We start from the raw sequence: 19,771 nt of genomic DNA, 5'->3' as shown, positions 1-19,771 counted from the left end.
TACAGCACTCCTAGAGATTTATAACAGATGTGTAAGTGGGATGAATTAGCAGGGTTTAATAACAGAGACACAAATCATGCAGACTTCAAGGAGCTTTAATTGATATACTAGAATATGACGGGCATGAATCACTCAGCCATTCAACAGCACTGCAACATATGGTCAGCTCAATATGCTGCATCTTAAATCGGTTGGTGAGTCGTTGGTTGTCCCATATGGTGGAAGCAATATATTTTTCATGATTAAAAAAAAATACAACCATTTTTTAAAGAAATATGATTGCAAAGCGTGTATGTTATTGAACAGTCACCTGAATGCCAAACTGAGTTTTTTCAATGTTTCAAGTGTGGCAACGTTCCAAAATAAACAGAGGCTACTGCTTGCACCACCAGATCGCTGGAGGCCTTTTGAAAACCAAATCTGTGCTTGTTGGCACACTTGGCCCACAGCAAGCCCACAGCAAGCACAGCTGAGGGTAGAGGTGATTGTCAGGGAAATCCTTCAGACTTCAGGCAAAACAAGTAAGATGAAAGGATGATGTCACTTTAGAGAAGTTCAGGAATGTACAGCTTTACACTCAGAATCAAAAGCTGAGTGCTGGATTCTGGTAGAAAAGTGGCGGTGATAGTATGGTGGCCCCACCCATAATGATGGGATCTAGCATTGGATGCTAATTTCTTAATTGGATGCTGAGCCCTTCAGAAACGTTTCAGAAGAAAACACTGCCCATCACCTAGGCAGTACCACCAATTCCATGTGATTCTTGATGAGTTTTTTCCACGTGTGAAAACAGGCATCCTCTCCGAGGACAGGTAACTGGTTGTGTGCAAACATGTTTTTATTGGAACTGGAAGCTGGCAGCTTTTGGAAAAGCTTTTGCAGTGTTAGTAAATCTGACAGACTTGAAAAAAGAATATTGCCTCCTTAGAACTGTGACTGCCAGAATTTAATGTCAACAATTAAAATTTATTTTGATCCTTACCTAGTGTTTATTACTGTTTGTATACACAACAGACCTTACTAATACAGAGATGCACTATTAGATGGAATTACCATCTGTTCAGAGCGAAATGCTGGCATCTGTCTTAGATGCTAAAACGAAAATGATATTATTTCTAACAAAACAAAATTAACTACTCTTTGCTCACCGTCTTTGAACTTGAATGTGTGTGTACAACCATGGAAAGGATTTGTGTGTGTGTGTGTGTGTGTGTGTGTGTGTGTGTGTGTGTGTGTGTGTGTAATATATGTAACAGTCCTGGACACCAGATTTGTTGTTTTTAGCTAGCTATGTGACTTTGTCAGGGAATCTGTTGCAGTTTTGTTGTGCAGCTATCATGCTTTTAAAATTCTGTTTTAACTTCTTAGTGCACTGATGATACATCCTATAGTAGGGGGTTGCAAGAATACAACACAATTTATAAAAATCAACTCAACTGATGAGGCTCCAGGAACCAAGATATTTTAATAGATATGTCCTAAAAACCTGCAGGGAGATGACTTAGGAAAATACACTCAAAGTTGCTGTAGGTCCCACAGTGACACCTTTAGGAAAATGCAAATTGTATCTTCTCTGAGTATCTTAGCTATTGTTACACATATATTCAAAAATTATCTTCAGTAATCCTTCTTGAGTATCCAATTAAAAAAAAAGGTCTCTGGCTTTTGAAGTTACAGCTTTTGGAGGATGCAGGGCGATGGTTGTTCCCATAGTGCTGTTAGATCGGTGATGCTGCTTTCCAAGAAAGCATACTTGAATTCCATATATCACAAAATAATAAATTTTGTCACGCCAGCATTTAATGCATGTACATAGTGCATTAACTGTAACTGTAGTACATTTATTTGTGCTGGAGGAGACTTGAAAATGATTTAAAAATCAATAGTTTGCTGTCAGAGAAGCAAAGTGTTACGACACATCTCAGTAGTTAATTGCCTAAGCCCCATAAAAGCTTCAAGTTTGGGTAGCAAGAATGCCATGATCACAGTTGAAGAAACAACCTTTTTATTAATGGAGAATTTTAGAGAATGTTGTTTGCTGTTTTCATGACTACTCTATGTGCAGTTCAAAAGGAATGGGCACATTTTATTCTTCACATATAAGATGCTAGTGACATGCCAGTTATCATTGAGTATTGAAATGATAACTGGGTTAAGGTAGCACCTGTTCACCAAATTCACTGAAGTTCTCCAAAATTAGTGCTTTCTAACTTTTCTTCATGTCACAAGAAAATGTAGAAAAGTCAGCAGCCGGTGTTTGTGTGCCGCACTGGGTTAGAGGAACAAGGTGGCAGGGGACCTCAAGGGATCAGCCGAGGGACTCCTGCCGGCTTCCGTGAAAGCTGAGAGTGCATCCAGCGTCCTTCCATGCTTTACTGACTGAGAAGCACTGCTTTAAAAGGTTCAGCAAAAGAATGTTGAACATAAAAGAGATGATAGACATAGCCAGGTCTGTCACCATTTAAAAAATGAGGTTATTGAAGACTAGAGAAACCAAAGAATAAATTAGTCAAGGACCCACCCTGACACGCTAGAAGAGTCAACATAGAGACTACTTTTTCTCCTTTTAGACCGAGGTCTTCTATGTATTAGTAAACAAACATCAAAGTGTTAAAATATGTCTTGTTACCCCCCACCCCTCCATTTGAGAATTGTCAGCAAGGCAACACTGAGTGACCCAAGGAAATTTGGGGAGAATGCTTTTTCTTCTACAGGAAGTGATTGTCAAGAAGTTGTACCAGGGCAGTTGCCAACTGGGAAATCATCCTGTCACTACCTGGATTTGTTTGTGCCTTGGCCCTAGTGATTTTTTTTGCAAGTTCTTTTGGCCTGGTGCTGTTTTGCAAATTGCATTTCTTGGCATAGTTTTGCATATCTGAGATAAAGCAAAAATAATTCTCCCTTGAGAAGATACTAAAGGATATTCTACCCTTGTCTGTCCAGCACTCACACACCCTTGGAATGAGGAACAGCTATTTGTTCCTGCACTTTCTGCCTTTATCCTAGAAATCTGATGAAGTACTGACATGTTGTACAGCCAGACAGACATTGTAGACAATATATAATTCCTTGAAATTGAATAAAGAGAGCCCAGTTCGTTGTCTCTGTAGCCAAATCCTCACTTTCCATGCTCCTGGATCCCATGTTGTTGTCAGTTCTTGTCCTGCCTGCTCAATTTCACATCTAGCTCCCTGCCTGTAGCCTAGGAAAGCAGTAAAGGACGGCCCAAAGCCTTGGGACCTTGCACCCACATGAGAGACCCAGAAGAAATTCTTGGCTTGGGATTGGCTCAGCTCTGGCTGTTGTGGCCACTTGGAAAGTAAGCCAGTGGACAGAAAATCTGTCTCTCCTCTCTGTAAAATCTTCCTTTCCAATAAAAAGAAATTTGTCTTAAAACATAATAAATGAATAAAGAAACTGGGTTTTAAAGAGCAGTCCTTCAGTGAGAGTTCCTGTTCATTATACAAATCTTACCTTCTGATGCTCAAAATTCCACAGTATGTGTTACAATTGTGAATTTGTTCATGACAACGTTGTATTAATCAGATTATAAAGTAATAGCAATGCATAAAAAATACATATATTGTCAGAATATTTTACAAAAGATATTTGTGAGCCTGGCTCGATAGTGTAGTGGTTAAGGTGCTCGCCTTGCATGCCTGGAATCCCATGTGTGCACTGGTTCTAATCCAAGCAGCCCTTCTTCCCAGCCAGCTCCCTGCTTGTGGCCTGGGAAAGCAGACCAGGATGGCCCAAAGCCTTGGGACACTGCACCCACATGGGAGACCCTGAGGAGGGCCCTGGCTCCTGGGTTCAGATTGGCTCAGCTCCAGCCATTGCAGCCGCTTGGGGAGTGAATCATCAGATGGAAGATCTTCCTCTCTGTCTCTCCTCCTCTCTGTATATCTGACTTTGCAATAAAAATAAATAAGTATTTAAAAAAATATTTGCAAACTGAAGTCAGACTAGAAACTGAATGTGCTACTGGAAAAACAAACAAATCTCCTAAGACCTTTATAATTTTATCTCAAGTGAAAATAGACATCATTTGTTATTCTTTGAAAGGATGGATATCGGAAGATCCACTATAAGTTTTATATTTGATAGAGGAATCTTTAATTTGATATGGATGGATATTGAATAAATTAATTGTATCCATAAAATTATGTATCAAAAAGGAGCTATTGGTACTAGCAGTGATGTCTTGCATTTGTACACAAATTAGTTTTCTGAAATCTAAAGTTATTCTGTATATTGAACTTTGTGATAGCAATTATTGTATTTCACTGAAAGTTTATCATCTGGAAGAAAAAAGTTATAAATGCTTTTAAAAAAATCATACAGAGTTAGAAACTTTTTTAAAAAGGGAAATATAATCTCTCAGTCTGCAGACTTCTTTTTATCCTTCAGTGTGGTCTCCTAATTTACTGTTTTGTAACTAGCAAGTATTTAAAGAACATTTATTAGCACCTATAAGCCCTTCCCTTTGATAATTTGGCAAGCAAATCTTCGCTGTCTTCTTGATACTCTGCATGTGTGTGTTCAGGAAACTCTGATATTCTCTCCATTTTACTTTGTATGTGACCAGTCTCTTTTAATTGATTGACAGCTTCACCTGATCTGCCTTTAGGTCTTACAGGAGCTCTGAAATGCATGACTCAGTGGGAGGCTCACCCTCTCAAAAGGCTTACTTGACTTTCTCCACAGGAAGTAGGACAACACACCAAATCAAAATTCTTTTTTTAAGCAAAAGGATAAAAAATTTACTCAAGTTCAACTGTTATCACTGTTGACTAAGAGTGATCTAGTTGCTTGGTAGGGTGGTTCCCCTATGAACTCAAAAGATGTGCTCTAAAATATGTTAACATTAATTTCAGCTAGCATCTCAATGTAAGATGCCTTATTAATAAATATTTGCTAATTTGTTAAAGTGTGTTGTCAGTTTTAGACGATGTTTTTAGAACTATAGAGTCTACTGGAGTTACTTTTACTCTGTTTGCTCTTGACTCTAAATATGCATTTTTGTTAAAAAGTGGTTTTGCATGGCTGGCACTGTCACATAGTGGGTAGAGCTGCTAAAGCCAACCCTGGAATGCCCTATAGACACTGGTTCATGTTCCAGCTGCTCCACTTCTCATCTAGTTTCCTGCTAGTTGCTGGTAAAAGCAGTCAAAGGCATCCCAAATGCTTGTGACTTGGTCACCCACATGGGAGATCTGTTTGGATCTCCTGGCTCGTGGCTCATATCTCCAGCTCCTGATTTCGGCCTGGTCCACTGTTGGCCATTACAACAATCTGGCAAGTAAACCAGGAGATGGAAGATTTTGATCTCTCTCATGCAATCTCTGCGCTTGTGTATATATATGTGTATATGTATATACGTATATATGTATGTATATATACAAACCTATATATATATAGGTGTGTGTGCGCCTTTCCTTCTCACACCATAATCTTTCAGTAAATAAATCTCATTTATTTTCATTTTTAAAAGACTTATTTCATTTGAAAGGCAGTGTTACAAAGAGAGAAGAAGAGAGAGATCTTCCATTCATTGGTTCACTCTCCAAACTGTTATTATGTCTGGAGCTGCAGTTTCTAAAGGATCCTGGAGCTTCCTCTGTGTCTTGCACATGGGAGCAGGGGCCTGCCAACTTCAACCTTGCTCTGCCACTTTCCCAGGCTGTTAGCAGGGAGATAGATCAGAAGTGGAGCAGGTGGGACATGAACCGGTGCCCATATGGGATGCTAGTGCTACAGGCTAAGACTTAGCTTTCTGTACCACAGCCCCCAATAAATCTCTCTTTAAAAAGTGATTTTTAATTCTAGTGTCAGTAAAGAAGTGATTTTGAAAACTTCAATAAAACAAAATTTTTGTTACTCATTTAATTCGGCATTTGGAGGTAAATGGCTTTGTATCAGACATCAAAACAATGGAACCTTGAAGAAGAGGCTGTGTATAAACAACAAGGAAATTTTCAGCTGTTGATTAGTACAGGAGACTTATTTATTCTATTAAATATTTCAATAAGATAAGCAATTTCAAACATATGGATAATTGGAAAAAGTCCAGTTGGATATTACTGGGCAAGGTGGTATTTTCCAACATAAAAAATGCTGGTCCTGTATCCCAAAACTGTAAAGAAGCATACATGAAATACAGAAAGCATAAGAGAAAAACTAAAGAGACTAGAGACTGTTAAGCCTCAAATTTTATAAAATAAATATAATGTAATTAGTGTTTCATTGCATTCCTCAGCTCAGGACTGAAACACTCTGTTTAGCCCTCCTTTCTCAGCTAAGCTCATAGTCAAGAATGGCTTGCTAGAGGTTTTGTTTTTTTTAAGATTTATTTTATTTTTATTGGAAAGTCAGATAATACAGAAAGGAGGAGAGACAGAGGAGAAGATCTTCCATCCGTTAATTCACTCCCCAAGTGGCTGCAACTGCCACAGGTGCACCGATCCAAAGCCTGGAGCCTCCTCTGGGTCTCCCACATGGGTACTGGGTCCCAAGGCCTTGGGCCATCCTCAACTGCATTCCCAGATCACAAGAAGGGAGCTGAATGGGAAACGGGAGCACCATGACATGAACCGGTGTCCCTATGGGATTCAAGGTATGTGCCAGGCAAGGACTTGAGCTTCTAGTCTACTGTGCTGGGCCTGGCCTGGTAGACTTTTAATACAGATATGAAAGTTAGACTATGAAGAAAAGGTCAAAAAGAAGACATTGCTGGATAGCTTAATATTTCATTTTGTTTTAGTTTATTTTGAAGTTGGTTCATAGAAGGAAATCTTTGAGAACTCACCATTTAGCTGAATTTTGGCCATGAGATACAATGAGAAATCATGCACATGATATATAGATTTTATATGCATAAAAATATCACATGGGTTACACTGGCAAAAAATAAATAGAATTGTTCACTTTCTATCCAAATTGATGTGATCTTTGCTCAATGCCTTTCTGTTTTATTATTTATTAAAATGGTACTACAAATAGTTATTTCTCTTTGGAAAGGTACACAGGCTATAAAAAGTGCCAAATGGTAGTGGGTCAAAGTTGTTTTAAGCTGACTATCCTTTAGTGATTTAAGGGTTTCACTTCCTGTATACCCATAGTTTTGATTTCCATTTATTGAAATGAGCAATGACTTTGCATCTGTGTCAGACCATGTTAACATAGGTGTAAATTACATGTCCACTACTGACATTTGGGTTCTGTGATTGTAATGTGTTCCTTCACTTTCATCCTCAAATCCAGCCAGCACCTTGAACATGTTAATGAATCAATCCACAAAATCAAAAAATTTCCAAAAAAAAAAAAAAAATGAAGCAGACCAAAACACTACCTTCATTTTCAACAATGCACTAATGTTACTCTGATTTCCTTATCCAAAAATACAGTCGTAGGTATAATCTTAGTCCCAAGAAGCTCTAAAGAACACCCAGTCTCCGGGACCTTAGTGTAGACCAGCTTCCAATGTAGGTGGAAGGGCAGAGCACCTCCTGCCCTGAGACTTGGTCTTGATAACTTCAATGCCAGAATCGCTCCTACTCCCTCACAGCCTGAGAATCTTCCTGGAGACCAGTGTGCCTGGGCCAGTGTTTATAAGCTACAAAAGAATAGCCTTTTCCCCTTGCTGCATGTTGTATGTTATGAGACGCAAGGAGGTTGTCCAGCCTCAGGGCTTCTTCAGTGCTCGTTGGAGTACTAGATGATACAGTGCCATGTTGGAAGACAACCTAATGATTCCTTCTGCAACCAAACATGGACTTTATGTAATGCAGCATTTACATTTCCTGGAATTTCTCAGAAGTTAAAAGGTTAGGTCTATACAGAAGCCTATGCATCTGTGTGTAGGCCATCTTAATTTGTAATTGTCAGAGCTTAGAAGCAAAGATGATTTTGTTCTCTCAGTAAATGGGTGAACTCTGGTAAATCCAGGCAATGGAATGATATTTAACACTAGAGGTAAATGAGCAGCATATCATGAAAAGGCCGGAAGAAAACTTAAATGTGTATGACTGAGTGAAGAAGTTAATCTGAATAGCCTACATATTGTATGATACTCATGCAGTGGCATTCTTGTTAGGGCAAAACTATGTAGCCAGATCACTTGGCACCTGGGGCTAAGATAGGAGAAGCAAAAATACTCTGCATGACAGTATAATGATAGATCCATGCCATTGTGCATTCACCCAAGACCATAGACTCTGCAATATCAAGAAGTCCCATTGGGAACTGCCAACTCTGGATGACAGAGGAGCATCAGTGTAGGTTCACCAGCTGTAACAAGTGCCGCTCTTGAGTGGGATGGAGAGGGAAGGTTGATGCTGGTATGGGGACATGAGGTATGTAATGTTTTACCTTCCTCTCTAAGACTACAGAGTTCAGTCTTCAAGACGACTTCTGAATTTGAGAAGACTGTCAAGAACTGTCTTGAGTCATTCTTCCTGCATTACCCTATAGTTACCACTAATTAGTAACAATCACCTCTGCCTAGTTCTGCTTAGGTGCCATAATCTCTGTAATCTCCCCACTGGCCCGTTTCAGTCATTTCCATTATTTGCTTGATCTGTGTGAATTTCAGCCCTGAGTTTGTTCCCTGTCAAGAAATTTTATGAACAGCGCCCATGCAGAATTCTAGTGGCTAAAGTCCTCTCCTTGCATCCACTGGGATCCCATAAGGGATCTTTAAAAAAAAAAGTGTTATGAACAGTGCTAGTCTTGGGTTACAGGTTCCCTCACTGGTCTCGCCACTTGGATGAGGCAACTCCTTTCACACACGGTTAGTTATTATGCACTGGAGGGGCAGACGTGAGATCTGAACAGGCTTAGACGCTGGGCATTAGGGAATCTGCTTGGTGAAAGGACTGCAGGTGGGGTACCGCAGCGGCACTGTTATAGATAATACCTGCTACTTGACAAGGAAAAAAACGAACGAATTTCTTTCTGGAAAAATTTTGTCGTAAAACATTTTGCGTCATTTTTAAGTCCCTTTATGAGAAACCCTGGCTGTGTTTTCAGTCCCTAGACTATGTAGATACGGAGACCATAGCTAGTTTGGTGGTGAATGTGTCCAAATGCATGTGTACATCTAGGTGAATATCTAATGGGAGCTAAATTCCTGAATGTAACAAATGCTTTCCAATTGTTAGAACCAACGCATTTGAAGGCACCAGTAGTCAAAGCCATCAATAGCACCACAATCCACCTGAGCTGGTTTCCACCTGAGGAACTGAATGGGCCTTCCCCTGTCTACCAGCTGGAAAGAAGACGGTCGTACGCCTCAGCGCCCATGATCACTGTGATGAGAGGAGTCCGTTTCACAGGAAATGGATATTGTAGATTTCCCAGCTCCACCCACCCGATCAATACAGACTTTACAGGTAAGTTTGTTTGACATTCCTTTATTGAAGAAATGCTACGCCCAGAAGTGTTTTTATTTTAACATCCTTTTACGATGTGTTTTATATTTATTTCTAGAAATAAAATGATAGAAATAACCAATTTGACCTTTTTATAACATCCTGATATATACATATTTTAATATTCTGGAGAAAAACAAGTAGTATAAGGAAAGGAAAAAATATTAGAAGTGTAACAACATCTCTGGAGAAAATATGTACATAGCATAGGGCTCAGACGTACTTGACCAGGCTGTTTCTCAGGATATGATTGGCTGGGGTCTCTGGGTGAAGGAGTCTGAGACAGGCCCCTTGTGCTGGAGGGTTGCAATGTGCATCAAATTACTAAAGTTTCTTACTTACTTTGACTAAGCACCACTAATAGATATTGAATTTTTTTTTTTGTTCTTTTAATTTTTAGTAAAAATCTGATACTAGCCTGTGTCCTGTGCAGACTGCGTGTACTGTAGGGAAAGGCGATTTCAGGAAAAGTGTGTTTTTTCTGGGACTGCAGTCTCAGTCCTTCGTCCTCAGAAACAGATTTAAAAGCGTGAGAAAATCTCAGCCATGTTTTAATGCAATCTTTTTAAAAGTTTTTCAAAGTTTTAATTGAAAGGAGATTTGGACTTTCCACTTGTACAGCCCTGCCTTACTTGCTTTATTCTATGACAAAATTGATGATTTCTATAGTATTCTAGTTCTATGACCATTTTGACTTAAAAGTTCTAAATACTATTTAAGTGGAACTATAAACATCTATATTGGCAGAACATATTTTAGGTTTCCATTTTTTTTTTTTAGGAAAAATGCAGGGTAATATAAGACATGGTTATTCTGTAACCTTGAGAAAATATTTAAGTCATGAGAAATTTATTTCGGAGCAAATAAGTGTTTTTTAAAATATCATGAGTATAAGGACAATGAACTTTGAGGCATAAAACATTGCTCAAATATCATTGTTTTATTTTTGCCTATAATAGTAAAGAGTTTGCTTTTCCATGAGACTGGCTGCTGATATATGTTTGTAATGAATCATGATTATGTTGTAGCTGAGATATATTGAGATTAATGCATATGTAACTACCCTCCCAGTCATCAAAATCATCACCATGGGTTAGAAATTGAGCCATTCGACTCCCCTAAAATGTTCAGCTTCTGTTGAATAGTCTTAAAATGGCATGGAAAAAATATGAAATAGAATGCACAAGTAATAGTTCAACCTTTTTCTCAAATGGAAGCAGAAAACAATTCCCTGGTTAAACATTTGGCTTGTGATGTAGTCCTTCCAGGAAATAGCATCCGTTTCCATTCACCTAGGCAAAGCTGCTGCACGGCTAGCCAGCCCACAGATTTTTGATGGGATCACCTACTGTTGTTGCAGTGAAAGATAGAGTGGCCCGTCCAGCGTTAATAAATTTAGTCATGCTCGCTGTCTCCCTTGCTGGCCTTCTACATGGAGGTGTGAGGGTTGGGGCAGATGCAGAGTCTGGGAAGTTTTCCAAATTCCTCTTTAAAAAAGTTAGACTGTAAACACTGGCCTCACGGAGCAGGGTCCTTCTGTCTATAACAAAGCTTCCAGCTGTACAGAAAATGTGCTCGGAGTGCTCATCGCTGGAAGGACAAGACGGGGAGATGGCAGCGTTGGCCTCAACTGCTCCCTGGAGCTTTGGTGATGCCTGGAGAGTAAGTGCTTTCTGCATTCGGGCGTGCTCAGGGACATGGCTGATTCCCCTTTTATTTGTAGCCTGACCATACTTTTAAGGCACACTGTATTTTTGAAAATAGCCAGGTCTACATAAAATTGTCAGCTTGACTCTTTGATTGCTATGTTTGGTGAATAATCTAATTGAGATGGATCATGGCATAAGTAAGTTAACCTGATTGATGAGGTGTAGGATAGGTTTTCCAAAAGCAACTCAGTGGCTTTCAGGAAAGTTGTATCTTTCCTCAGTTTAGAGAGGTAAATGCATAAAGAACATGTTACATTTCTCTTATTTGCATATTCTCTTACTGGCTTCCCTTGCATTACAATAACTTTTATTTTTACCCACATACTGCTTGAGGAAATGAGTGAGGCTCCAGTTAGCAGCTTGCTCGGGTACGTTGCCAACTGAATTTCATGATGGAAACAGGACCAAGGAGCTTCAGATTCAGAAGTTAAATCTCTTCTCTTGAAAGGAAAGCGAGTCTTGTAGATTGTTCTTTGGAATTTACAGACCAGATAAGCATGTAAAAGCACAACCTAGGTGTAGGAGGTTACATAATTATCACCCAATTCTGTGATACTCAACAACCCTACATTTTGGGGATTTGTTATTCAGTTCTCATGTAATAAACAGTGAGCCATGTAAGCAATATTTATTCATTTGTTTCTGTCCTCAAAGATATTTGAAGATCAGTTTTTTTCCCATTGCAATTAACTTAAAAGTATTACTAGAAAATAGTTGTTTAACATTTAAATGATAATATTTTAAGTGGCCTGCTTGGTTCTTTTGCTTTTTGTGCAATTTTAATATTTTAAGAAAATTTGCTAGAAGAAATCTTTGAGCCCTCTAATATGATGAGTTATATTTTAAAAGTTAGTAGTTCAAAGATTAAAAAAAATTGCTTTGTTTTTTGAACTATCCAATTCAAAATGTCACACTTGTGAAACTAAAATGATTTCTGAATAAAAAGATCAAATAGCACCCAAGATAATAATTGTATGTATCTTACAATACTATTTTATAGTTGAGAAACAAGTCAGATTTCACCAATCATATGAGGTGTAAATGTCTTTTAACTCAGTATGTGGTCATAAAACATAGAAATATTTCCATAAAATATTTCACTGCTTCAGTACAAGAGAAATATTACTTCTATCACTCAACCCTCTCCTAGATTTGCTTAATACAATATGATAAAAATCCATCCATATGAATACTATCCTAAAATAAATATTGATTAAAATGATAGATTATTGGGCTAAACATGGTAAATCAAGTCCGCAAAAACTATCTTCAACTACAATAATGAGATAAAACTTTTTGGGCAACTTAACTGCTTCTTTTTCTTTGGAGTTTCAGGTATTGTTTCAAATAATTAATTTTCAAAAGGAATGTAGTATTAGCATTTATATTATAGTCCAGATTTAGACCAAATATTATTAATTTACCTACTGATTAAGTATGAGGACATTGGACCTAGATTATCTGAACAGTTAGTTTCAAATACAGACCTCACTATTTAGTAACTCAGTATAATTAGGGAAGCCATTTAATCCTTTTTTCTGCCTTTGTTTCCTTTTATTTAAAAGTGGAGTAATTGTCTCACAATATTGATATCAAAAGTTTGCAAGGATTAAAGAGGTAGTCCACTGAGTGACTCTTGTACAATGACTGCCATGTGGAGTCTTTAGCAATCATTAAGTATAAGCTGTGCATTATTGTTCAAACTTAACATTAAGTTCTGACTATGATACAGAAATCCTCTATCAATACCCTGCAGCTTTAAATTCCAATATTCTGTAAGTATGGCTACTTCACCAAGCTATGTTTGCCTAAATGTTGTTGTAGTGGGGTTTGAGTAATATGTAATATTCTGTATTAAAACAGGGTATTTAACTTGTTATTGAAAATAGTCAAATCAATCTGCCTAATGCTGAGATATTGGCAAACTACTTTTCTGATTATATAATCTCTCTCATCTATTTAACTACGGGTTGTGCTTGATGATAAATGTTTCTAATCTCTAAAATTCTACATCTGTGCACAGGAGACATTTAAATAGCTCCCCAAATTCAAAGTGAAGATTATTGCAAAGATATTTGCAAGTTTAAAATGCCAGATCTTTGCATAAATTATATTGTTATAGTTTGTTCATGTAACATATTACAAATCAATGTATATATTTTTTTCTACTCATCATGAAATTTTAGTGTATGGAAAGAATTCATCAGAAATAAAATGATTATCCAATTGTTTAATTATATCACAGGAACTAAAGTGGAAACAGCCTAGTTTCATGATCCTTAGAAAATCAAAAAAAAATATCTATGTTGCTAATCTTCCAGCTACAGGAATTCTTCAAAATTGTTGTGGATAAATAGAATTAACAGAAAAGTTTTGGGAGTGCAGGAAAGGCTTGAAATCTGTAGGTATGAGTTTCAAAGTGTGTTTGTACCCCAGTAAACTTATCATTTGTTTTCACTTTCTACAAGCCTTTTGGAGCACAAACAGGTTTCTTTTCCCAAATAGGAACAGTAAACAGAACGTGCTCATCCTCATGCAGCTAGAATGAAGGATGTGTAGTGGTGTCTTTAAAGAGGAAAACATCATCTTCTTTTTCTTTGTCCTAGGAATACAGAATATATCTACTTGATTTCCACAAAGAATTTAGTTCTTTCCCTGTGTTTATACTTATCTGAATGGAACATGGCAAAAACAACTCTAAAATATTGTTCAAATTGGCATCCCAAAGGTGACCCTCTCTCTCCTTGTCACTTTTTGCTTCCTATTAGCAAAAACAAGTCCATGATTATTTGGGGGTGGGGAGAGGAGTAACTATTGTAGTACTGGATGCCAATCATACCAGCCTTTTAAATTGCCTTCACTGGTGACCCTGCCCAGAAATCAGGAACTGCCTTTGGGGAGATCTTTGTAGAAAATCACTGGGGACACAGCGCACGTGTGCACCTGCATGTAATTTCCTTTTATTTGTCTTCACGAGAAATGTGATTACTGATGTAGAATATCTTGTAGATGAGAACTCTGTACAGTTTTTTTCATAATAATGCTGTTCAAGGACACGAAATGTTGTCATACATTTTTGTCTCGTGGTTTTCACTTTACCCAAAATGGCTAGATTAAAATGCCTTTTAACATACAAAACACAGTTAATTTTCAAGGTATTATTGAAGAACTATAACCTCCTCCAGTATTCTTTAAAAGTATATATTTATGTCATCTTCTTTGTGATGTCTATGCTCTATTGTTATTTTTAATGTATTGGGGCATGTATTAAGCATTTCATTGAAAGAAGCTGATTATAAGCATTTATAGTGAAACTGTAAGTAGGCAGACTTCTTCACATAGATTAATTAGTAAAAGCATATTAATTCTGACCTTCAACACCCTTGCTGCCCCAGTATTTTTTCCTTGGAGTGGGAGCAAGTAATTTTGCCAGAAAATGCTTTTAGGAAAAGGAACACATTGGGCCCAGCCTGGTATTCTAGCAGCTAAAGTCCTCATCTTGCATGCACTGGGATCGCATATGGGCACTGGTTCTAATCCCATCAGCCCTGCTTCCCATCTAGTTCCCTGCCTGTGGCCTGGGAAAGCAGCTGAGAATGGCCCAATTCCTTGGGTCCCTTCACCCATGTGGGAGACCCGGAAGAAGCTCCTGGCTCCAGGCTTCAGATTCACTCAGCTCCAGCCATTGCGGTCACTTGGGGAGTGAATTATCAGATGAAAGATCTTCCTCTCTGTCTTTCCTCTTCCTCTGTATATCTGACTTTCCAATAAAAATAAATAAATCTGAACAAAAGAAATGGAACACCACACACACACACACACACACACACACACACACACACACACACACGAGGATCCATACATGACCCTAAGTCATTTTAAGGCAAATTTAAATCACAAATTTTACTTAACCCTTGAAGTCAAATTTTGACCACAGTTATTGTAGAACAGATGTGTGAGTCTACTCTGTGGTCTACCATTTTAGCAGACAGATAATCATGGTATAGAAAAATCAAAGACAAGAATTTTGCAGGCCTGATAGGAGATGCCAGTGTAGGAGAAATGGTTCTGAGCGTTGAGACTCTGTTTTATGTTTTCTCTGTGATGCATGGGAGCAGATGAGACTCTGTGCTTGCATTCATCAGCATGTGCTAAGAAGGCCAAGGGTCCAATTGCACATCTGTGAATAAATGTCGTCAGACTAACCCCATGGTGTTTAGTGACACTGAGAGCCAGTATCTCCATTGTCTTGTTTTCATTGCTTTGAGTAGAAAGGTTGGAAGTGTCTCTAGGTGACAATGATGACGTGAATAAATCCAAGATCACAGTTCTTTCTTCGCCATTTGACAATTTCATTGTGAAGTCCAGTCTTAAATACATGCATTTTAGTTAACATTTGAAATTTTCAAGTGGTTTGTTTTGAGATGCGTTTTTATAATATTGCCTTTTGTTTAGAATATTGATAGTTGGTAGGTGATTGGTCAACTGAGCTGTATTTGTCATGCTGATACTATACGTAGATATTTGCATGGAAGCAAATTTTGTTAGTGGCTAGTACGCTTTCTATCTGTTCTTACCATTTCTTTTGTTACCAAAGATGTATCATCCCTTGAGATACAAGTTGCACCTGTATGCATCCTCATGGCACACAAATGTATGTACACTTTCCAACGCATCCTCAGTTTTTTTGTTTTCTGTTTTTTTTTTTACATAAACTCAAATTTAAATTATGTCATTACTTTTCTTTCAGATAGTTTGGATACTTCAGAATGTTTTTAAAGATATCATTTCTTTTAAAAATCAATTAATGATCTTATACATCACCATAACAGAGATTAATTTTAGCTCTTATCCAGTCTAAGTGGATAGAAAGGGGAACTAAAGAGAAACAGTGAGCAGGGGTAGCAATTCTAAAGATGACTCCTTTTTCATATAACATGTCAATCTAATTGGTTTATATTTTCTTTGAGGACTTAAGACATTTGAGAAAGTATACTTGCTTTTATGTGAAGATAAATATGACACAAGTAGAAGGTTATAGATTAAGACTAATTTTGTTTCTACTCAAAGGTGATTCCATTAAATTCTGTAAAAAAAATAGCATTTTCTAGTAATAATATGATAAAGTATTACATTTTCAGCACTGGATTTTAGTGGTTTGAAGATATGGGCTCCGCAGTTCCATTAGAGCGGGGAAATATCTGACCACGTAAACATTATCTATCATATAGGAGGTCCACAAACCCAACCCATGCACATTTGTTTGGAGATAAAGAAAAGGTGGCTCAGTGGTTCATGTTCTCTTGATGGAGAGGCAGTCTCCTAGTTTGCAAGTTCTTCAATCCCAAGTGTGTTTCCAAAGAGGGCTGTAGGTATGAAAAGTAGAGAAGCAGCTGCTTAGCCCTTTAGGCCACTGGAGTCATCTCAGTCAGTGGTAGCCAGCTCATTACCCCAAACAAAGGAACTTCTAACAAAGTTGTGTAAAGAAAGAGTCAAGACATCAGGGAAATTAATGGGAATGATTTAGGGATCTCTCTTTTCCAATCAGAAAGTTCAAAAATGGTACAGAATCCTCTCTCAGCTTCTTCCCTTTGCTGTCTTCCCCTGGAACATTTTGCACATAGAATGATATCAACTATCCGAGACAGAAAGCTGAGAAGAGCCTAGAACACTGTTTATACACTGGCCCCCTGACATTCCCATCAAGTGATCTGTCTGAAGCCATTCATCCTCTCCTGTATCTCTCAAAATTGCTGTTTCCTCCTCTGCCTGGACCACTTAACAGCCCCAATCTATGTTGTGAGTTTGTTGGCAGTTGCTTTGCTGTCTTCCAATTTCTTCCTCCAACTACTGATCTTTCTTGCTGATACTTGCCTGAAGCTTTCAATATGTTCCGAATGGGATGCCGCAGGTGAACTCTAGTTTTCTTAGCTAGATACCTCGCAGACTCCTCCCTCCATCCGCATGCCTCCAGCTTTATTCTGCAGCACAAAGTCTGCCTTTCAGTACCAGCTTCTCAAATGTAGCCCACACTTTTGATGCCCCAGACTTTGAACATGCTTATGCTTCTGTCTGAGAAGCCCTTTTCTGTTTGCAAGACCATTGTTTTCACCAAATACTACTCATGTCTGAAGTGTGAGCTTACATCCTTACTGGTCTCCCAATAACCCCGCCCTTACCCCCATGTCATGTCTGCTTCACCGTGTCCTGACACATCAATTATGACTATTTGCTGCTGTAACAGATCTGTCTTGTATAGCATAAGATACATAGCAGATGCTCAATAAATGTTAACTAAATGAATGATAGAAAAGAGAAATCTGTAAGCAACACTGGCTAGGCAACAGGAATTGCTTACTGGTGAGATTCCCCATACATTAAAACATATTACGTGTTTCTAAAGGTACCTTTTTAGAGATACTGAAAGTTTAGAGTGCTTGCTTCATTTGCTTCCTCACTATTGGTGTTAGAGGTAAATGACAGTATATTAAACTATGCAATAGTAAAGAAAAATAATTTTGCATCAGTAGCTGCTGAGGTAAATTCTACATCAACTGTTACAGTTGGAGTGCTGTATCAGAAGTTGTTTCTCTCATGCTACAGTTATGATGTTGCATTGTTGGGAACAAGGTTGCCACACATCCTGGAGATACAAGATGTCTTTACCTTTATTAAATTCTGAGTTTAATGGATATTTTGACACTTTTACCTATACATATCATTATAACTTATTGCAATAGGTTTAAGATGACAGTCATAATAAACACATACAGTACAATAAAAAGCACTTTTAATCTTGAAAGTGCTTTATAAACAACCGTGATCAATGCCATGGATGAATTAACAGCATCATACTGATTGAATTCTATTTCAAGGGCAGTGGAGGTATTGATGCTGGCATTAAGGGCAGGATGTTGCGGTGGTAGCAGCCACATGTACCAGCTTTGAGGCAGGCTGCCTGAGTTGCAGTCATACTCCTAACATCTGGATGTGTACAAGGCACGTGGCTGCTCCCCGCAGGAAGTTCAGCTTCCTCATCTGTAAAATATAAGCTTTTCATGCAGAAATCACTGTAAAGGAATGGCATATCAATAAGCATTGAGCTGTGAGATCAAAATCCCAGAAATTAGGAAGCAATTTACTTATCATTGCTTGCTTGCTTTTTAGTTTTCTTCTATTTTAAAATTTGGTTGCTAGTACCGATCTTATGCAGGGCAAGGGAAAAATGACTTGGACTAAGAGTTCAGAGTGTATGGCCTATTAAGGAGATCATATCCTGCTGAACTTGTCAGGCTTCAGGTTGAGGTCCTTTTAGTCAATGGAAATCATGAACAGCCCAGAGACCACAAAGCACAAGCAAAATAATTTTTTCTCAGCTACTGATAGGATCAAATCCTCTTCCTGTGAAGACATTTTAAAATATTTGCTAAAAATGATAACAATAACCCAAGCCCCAGAATCTACTGTGCTTGACATAAAGGAATATGTACAATGTTGAGTTGTAATTTTAAAATAATTATATTTAATATGTCAAACAAGCAAATGAACGTTTATAAACTTCAGCAGTTCAGTTAAATGGAGTAGAATGGGCATTCTAGAACTGAAATAACAATTAAAATTACAAACTTAGTAGATGAAATTTCAATTCCACACATGATATTATGATAGCTAAAACCTTATAATAATGAAGAATTTTTATCTATAGAACATAAAATATATTCTTATTGTCATATATGATTATGGTTTCCAAAAACTACATAATATACATTTTTGACTATATAATAAGTGAGGATCCATCACAGATCATAATGTTAATTCGAATTCTCAGACTTAATTTATATAGTATATATTTTCCAAAGGCTATGAAATTAAACTGCCACTCAAAAGCTTAAATACGATAAAATTATAATGCAAAGTAGAATCTTTTAATTTTTTTTCTTAACATGAAGACTGCAGATTCCATGTGTATCATAGGTACAACTCCAAGAAGACATTCACACGTCCCTTGATCTGCCACTTCTCCCCATCCCTGCTCCCTCTCTTCTCTCACTTCAACAGCATGTGTAGAGTCATAATTTTCATCTACTCTTGATTCACACACTTCACTTGCCACTAGTCATCATAGTCAATAATTAACATGGAAAAAGACCCAACCGCATTTCCACTGAAGTTTAAAAATAGGCAACAAACAGTCGTACTACAAAGAGACCATTTCATTCTGAGCTTTGTGTGTGTGTGTATGTTCCATGTTAGCCACCATATATCAGAGAAAATGCATAATATTTGTCTTTTTGCGACTGGCTTATTTCCAGTTGCATCCATTTTATTGCAAAAGAGGGTTTCATTCTTTCCACGGTTCAGTATTCTGTAGTATATATACAAACTATATTTTCTTGATCCAGTCTCTGGGGATGCGGCTCTGGGATGAATCTTAGTAATGCTTGAGGAGGTTACAATAGAATACAGTGTCAAATCATATAAGCATATTGAGAATTTTGATACAAGTTTATATATTTTATAAGACTGTGGTGGGGTTAAATTATAATACCAGGAATGTTTTAAGGAAAGATTTGATAAAGTGATAATTTACTGAGATTGTACATGAAGTTTTTATGGGCTGATTCATTAAAA

At 37.7% G+C, this 19,771-nt stretch overlaps 1 protein-coding gene across 1 annotated transcript in view; it reads left to right on the top strand.

The window, feature by feature from the left end:
* USH2A (usherin) overlaps nt 1-19,771 on the top strand; it is a 617,249-nt gene that overhangs the window by 168,133 nt on the left and 429,345 nt on the right. Inside the window, exon 20 of the mRNA XM_040985311.1 lies at nt 9,162-9,392. Within this exon, the coding sequence (XP_040841245.1) occupies nt 9,162-9,392 (231 nt within the window). The remainder of the gene's footprint in view (nt 1-9,161; nt 9,393-19,771) is intronic.

This window comes from Ochotona curzoniae, unplaced genomic scaffold (assembly GCF_017591425.1).
Source record: "Ochotona curzoniae isolate NIBS_2020 unplaced genomic scaffold, NIBS_Ocur_1.0 contig_430, whole genome shotgun sequence".
Lineage (NCBI taxonomy): Eukaryota > Metazoa > Chordata > Mammalia > Lagomorpha > Ochotonidae > Ochotona > Ochotona curzoniae.
The sequence above is the reverse complement of the archived record's forward strand: the minus strand, read 5'-3'. Positions and strand labels throughout refer to the sequence as shown.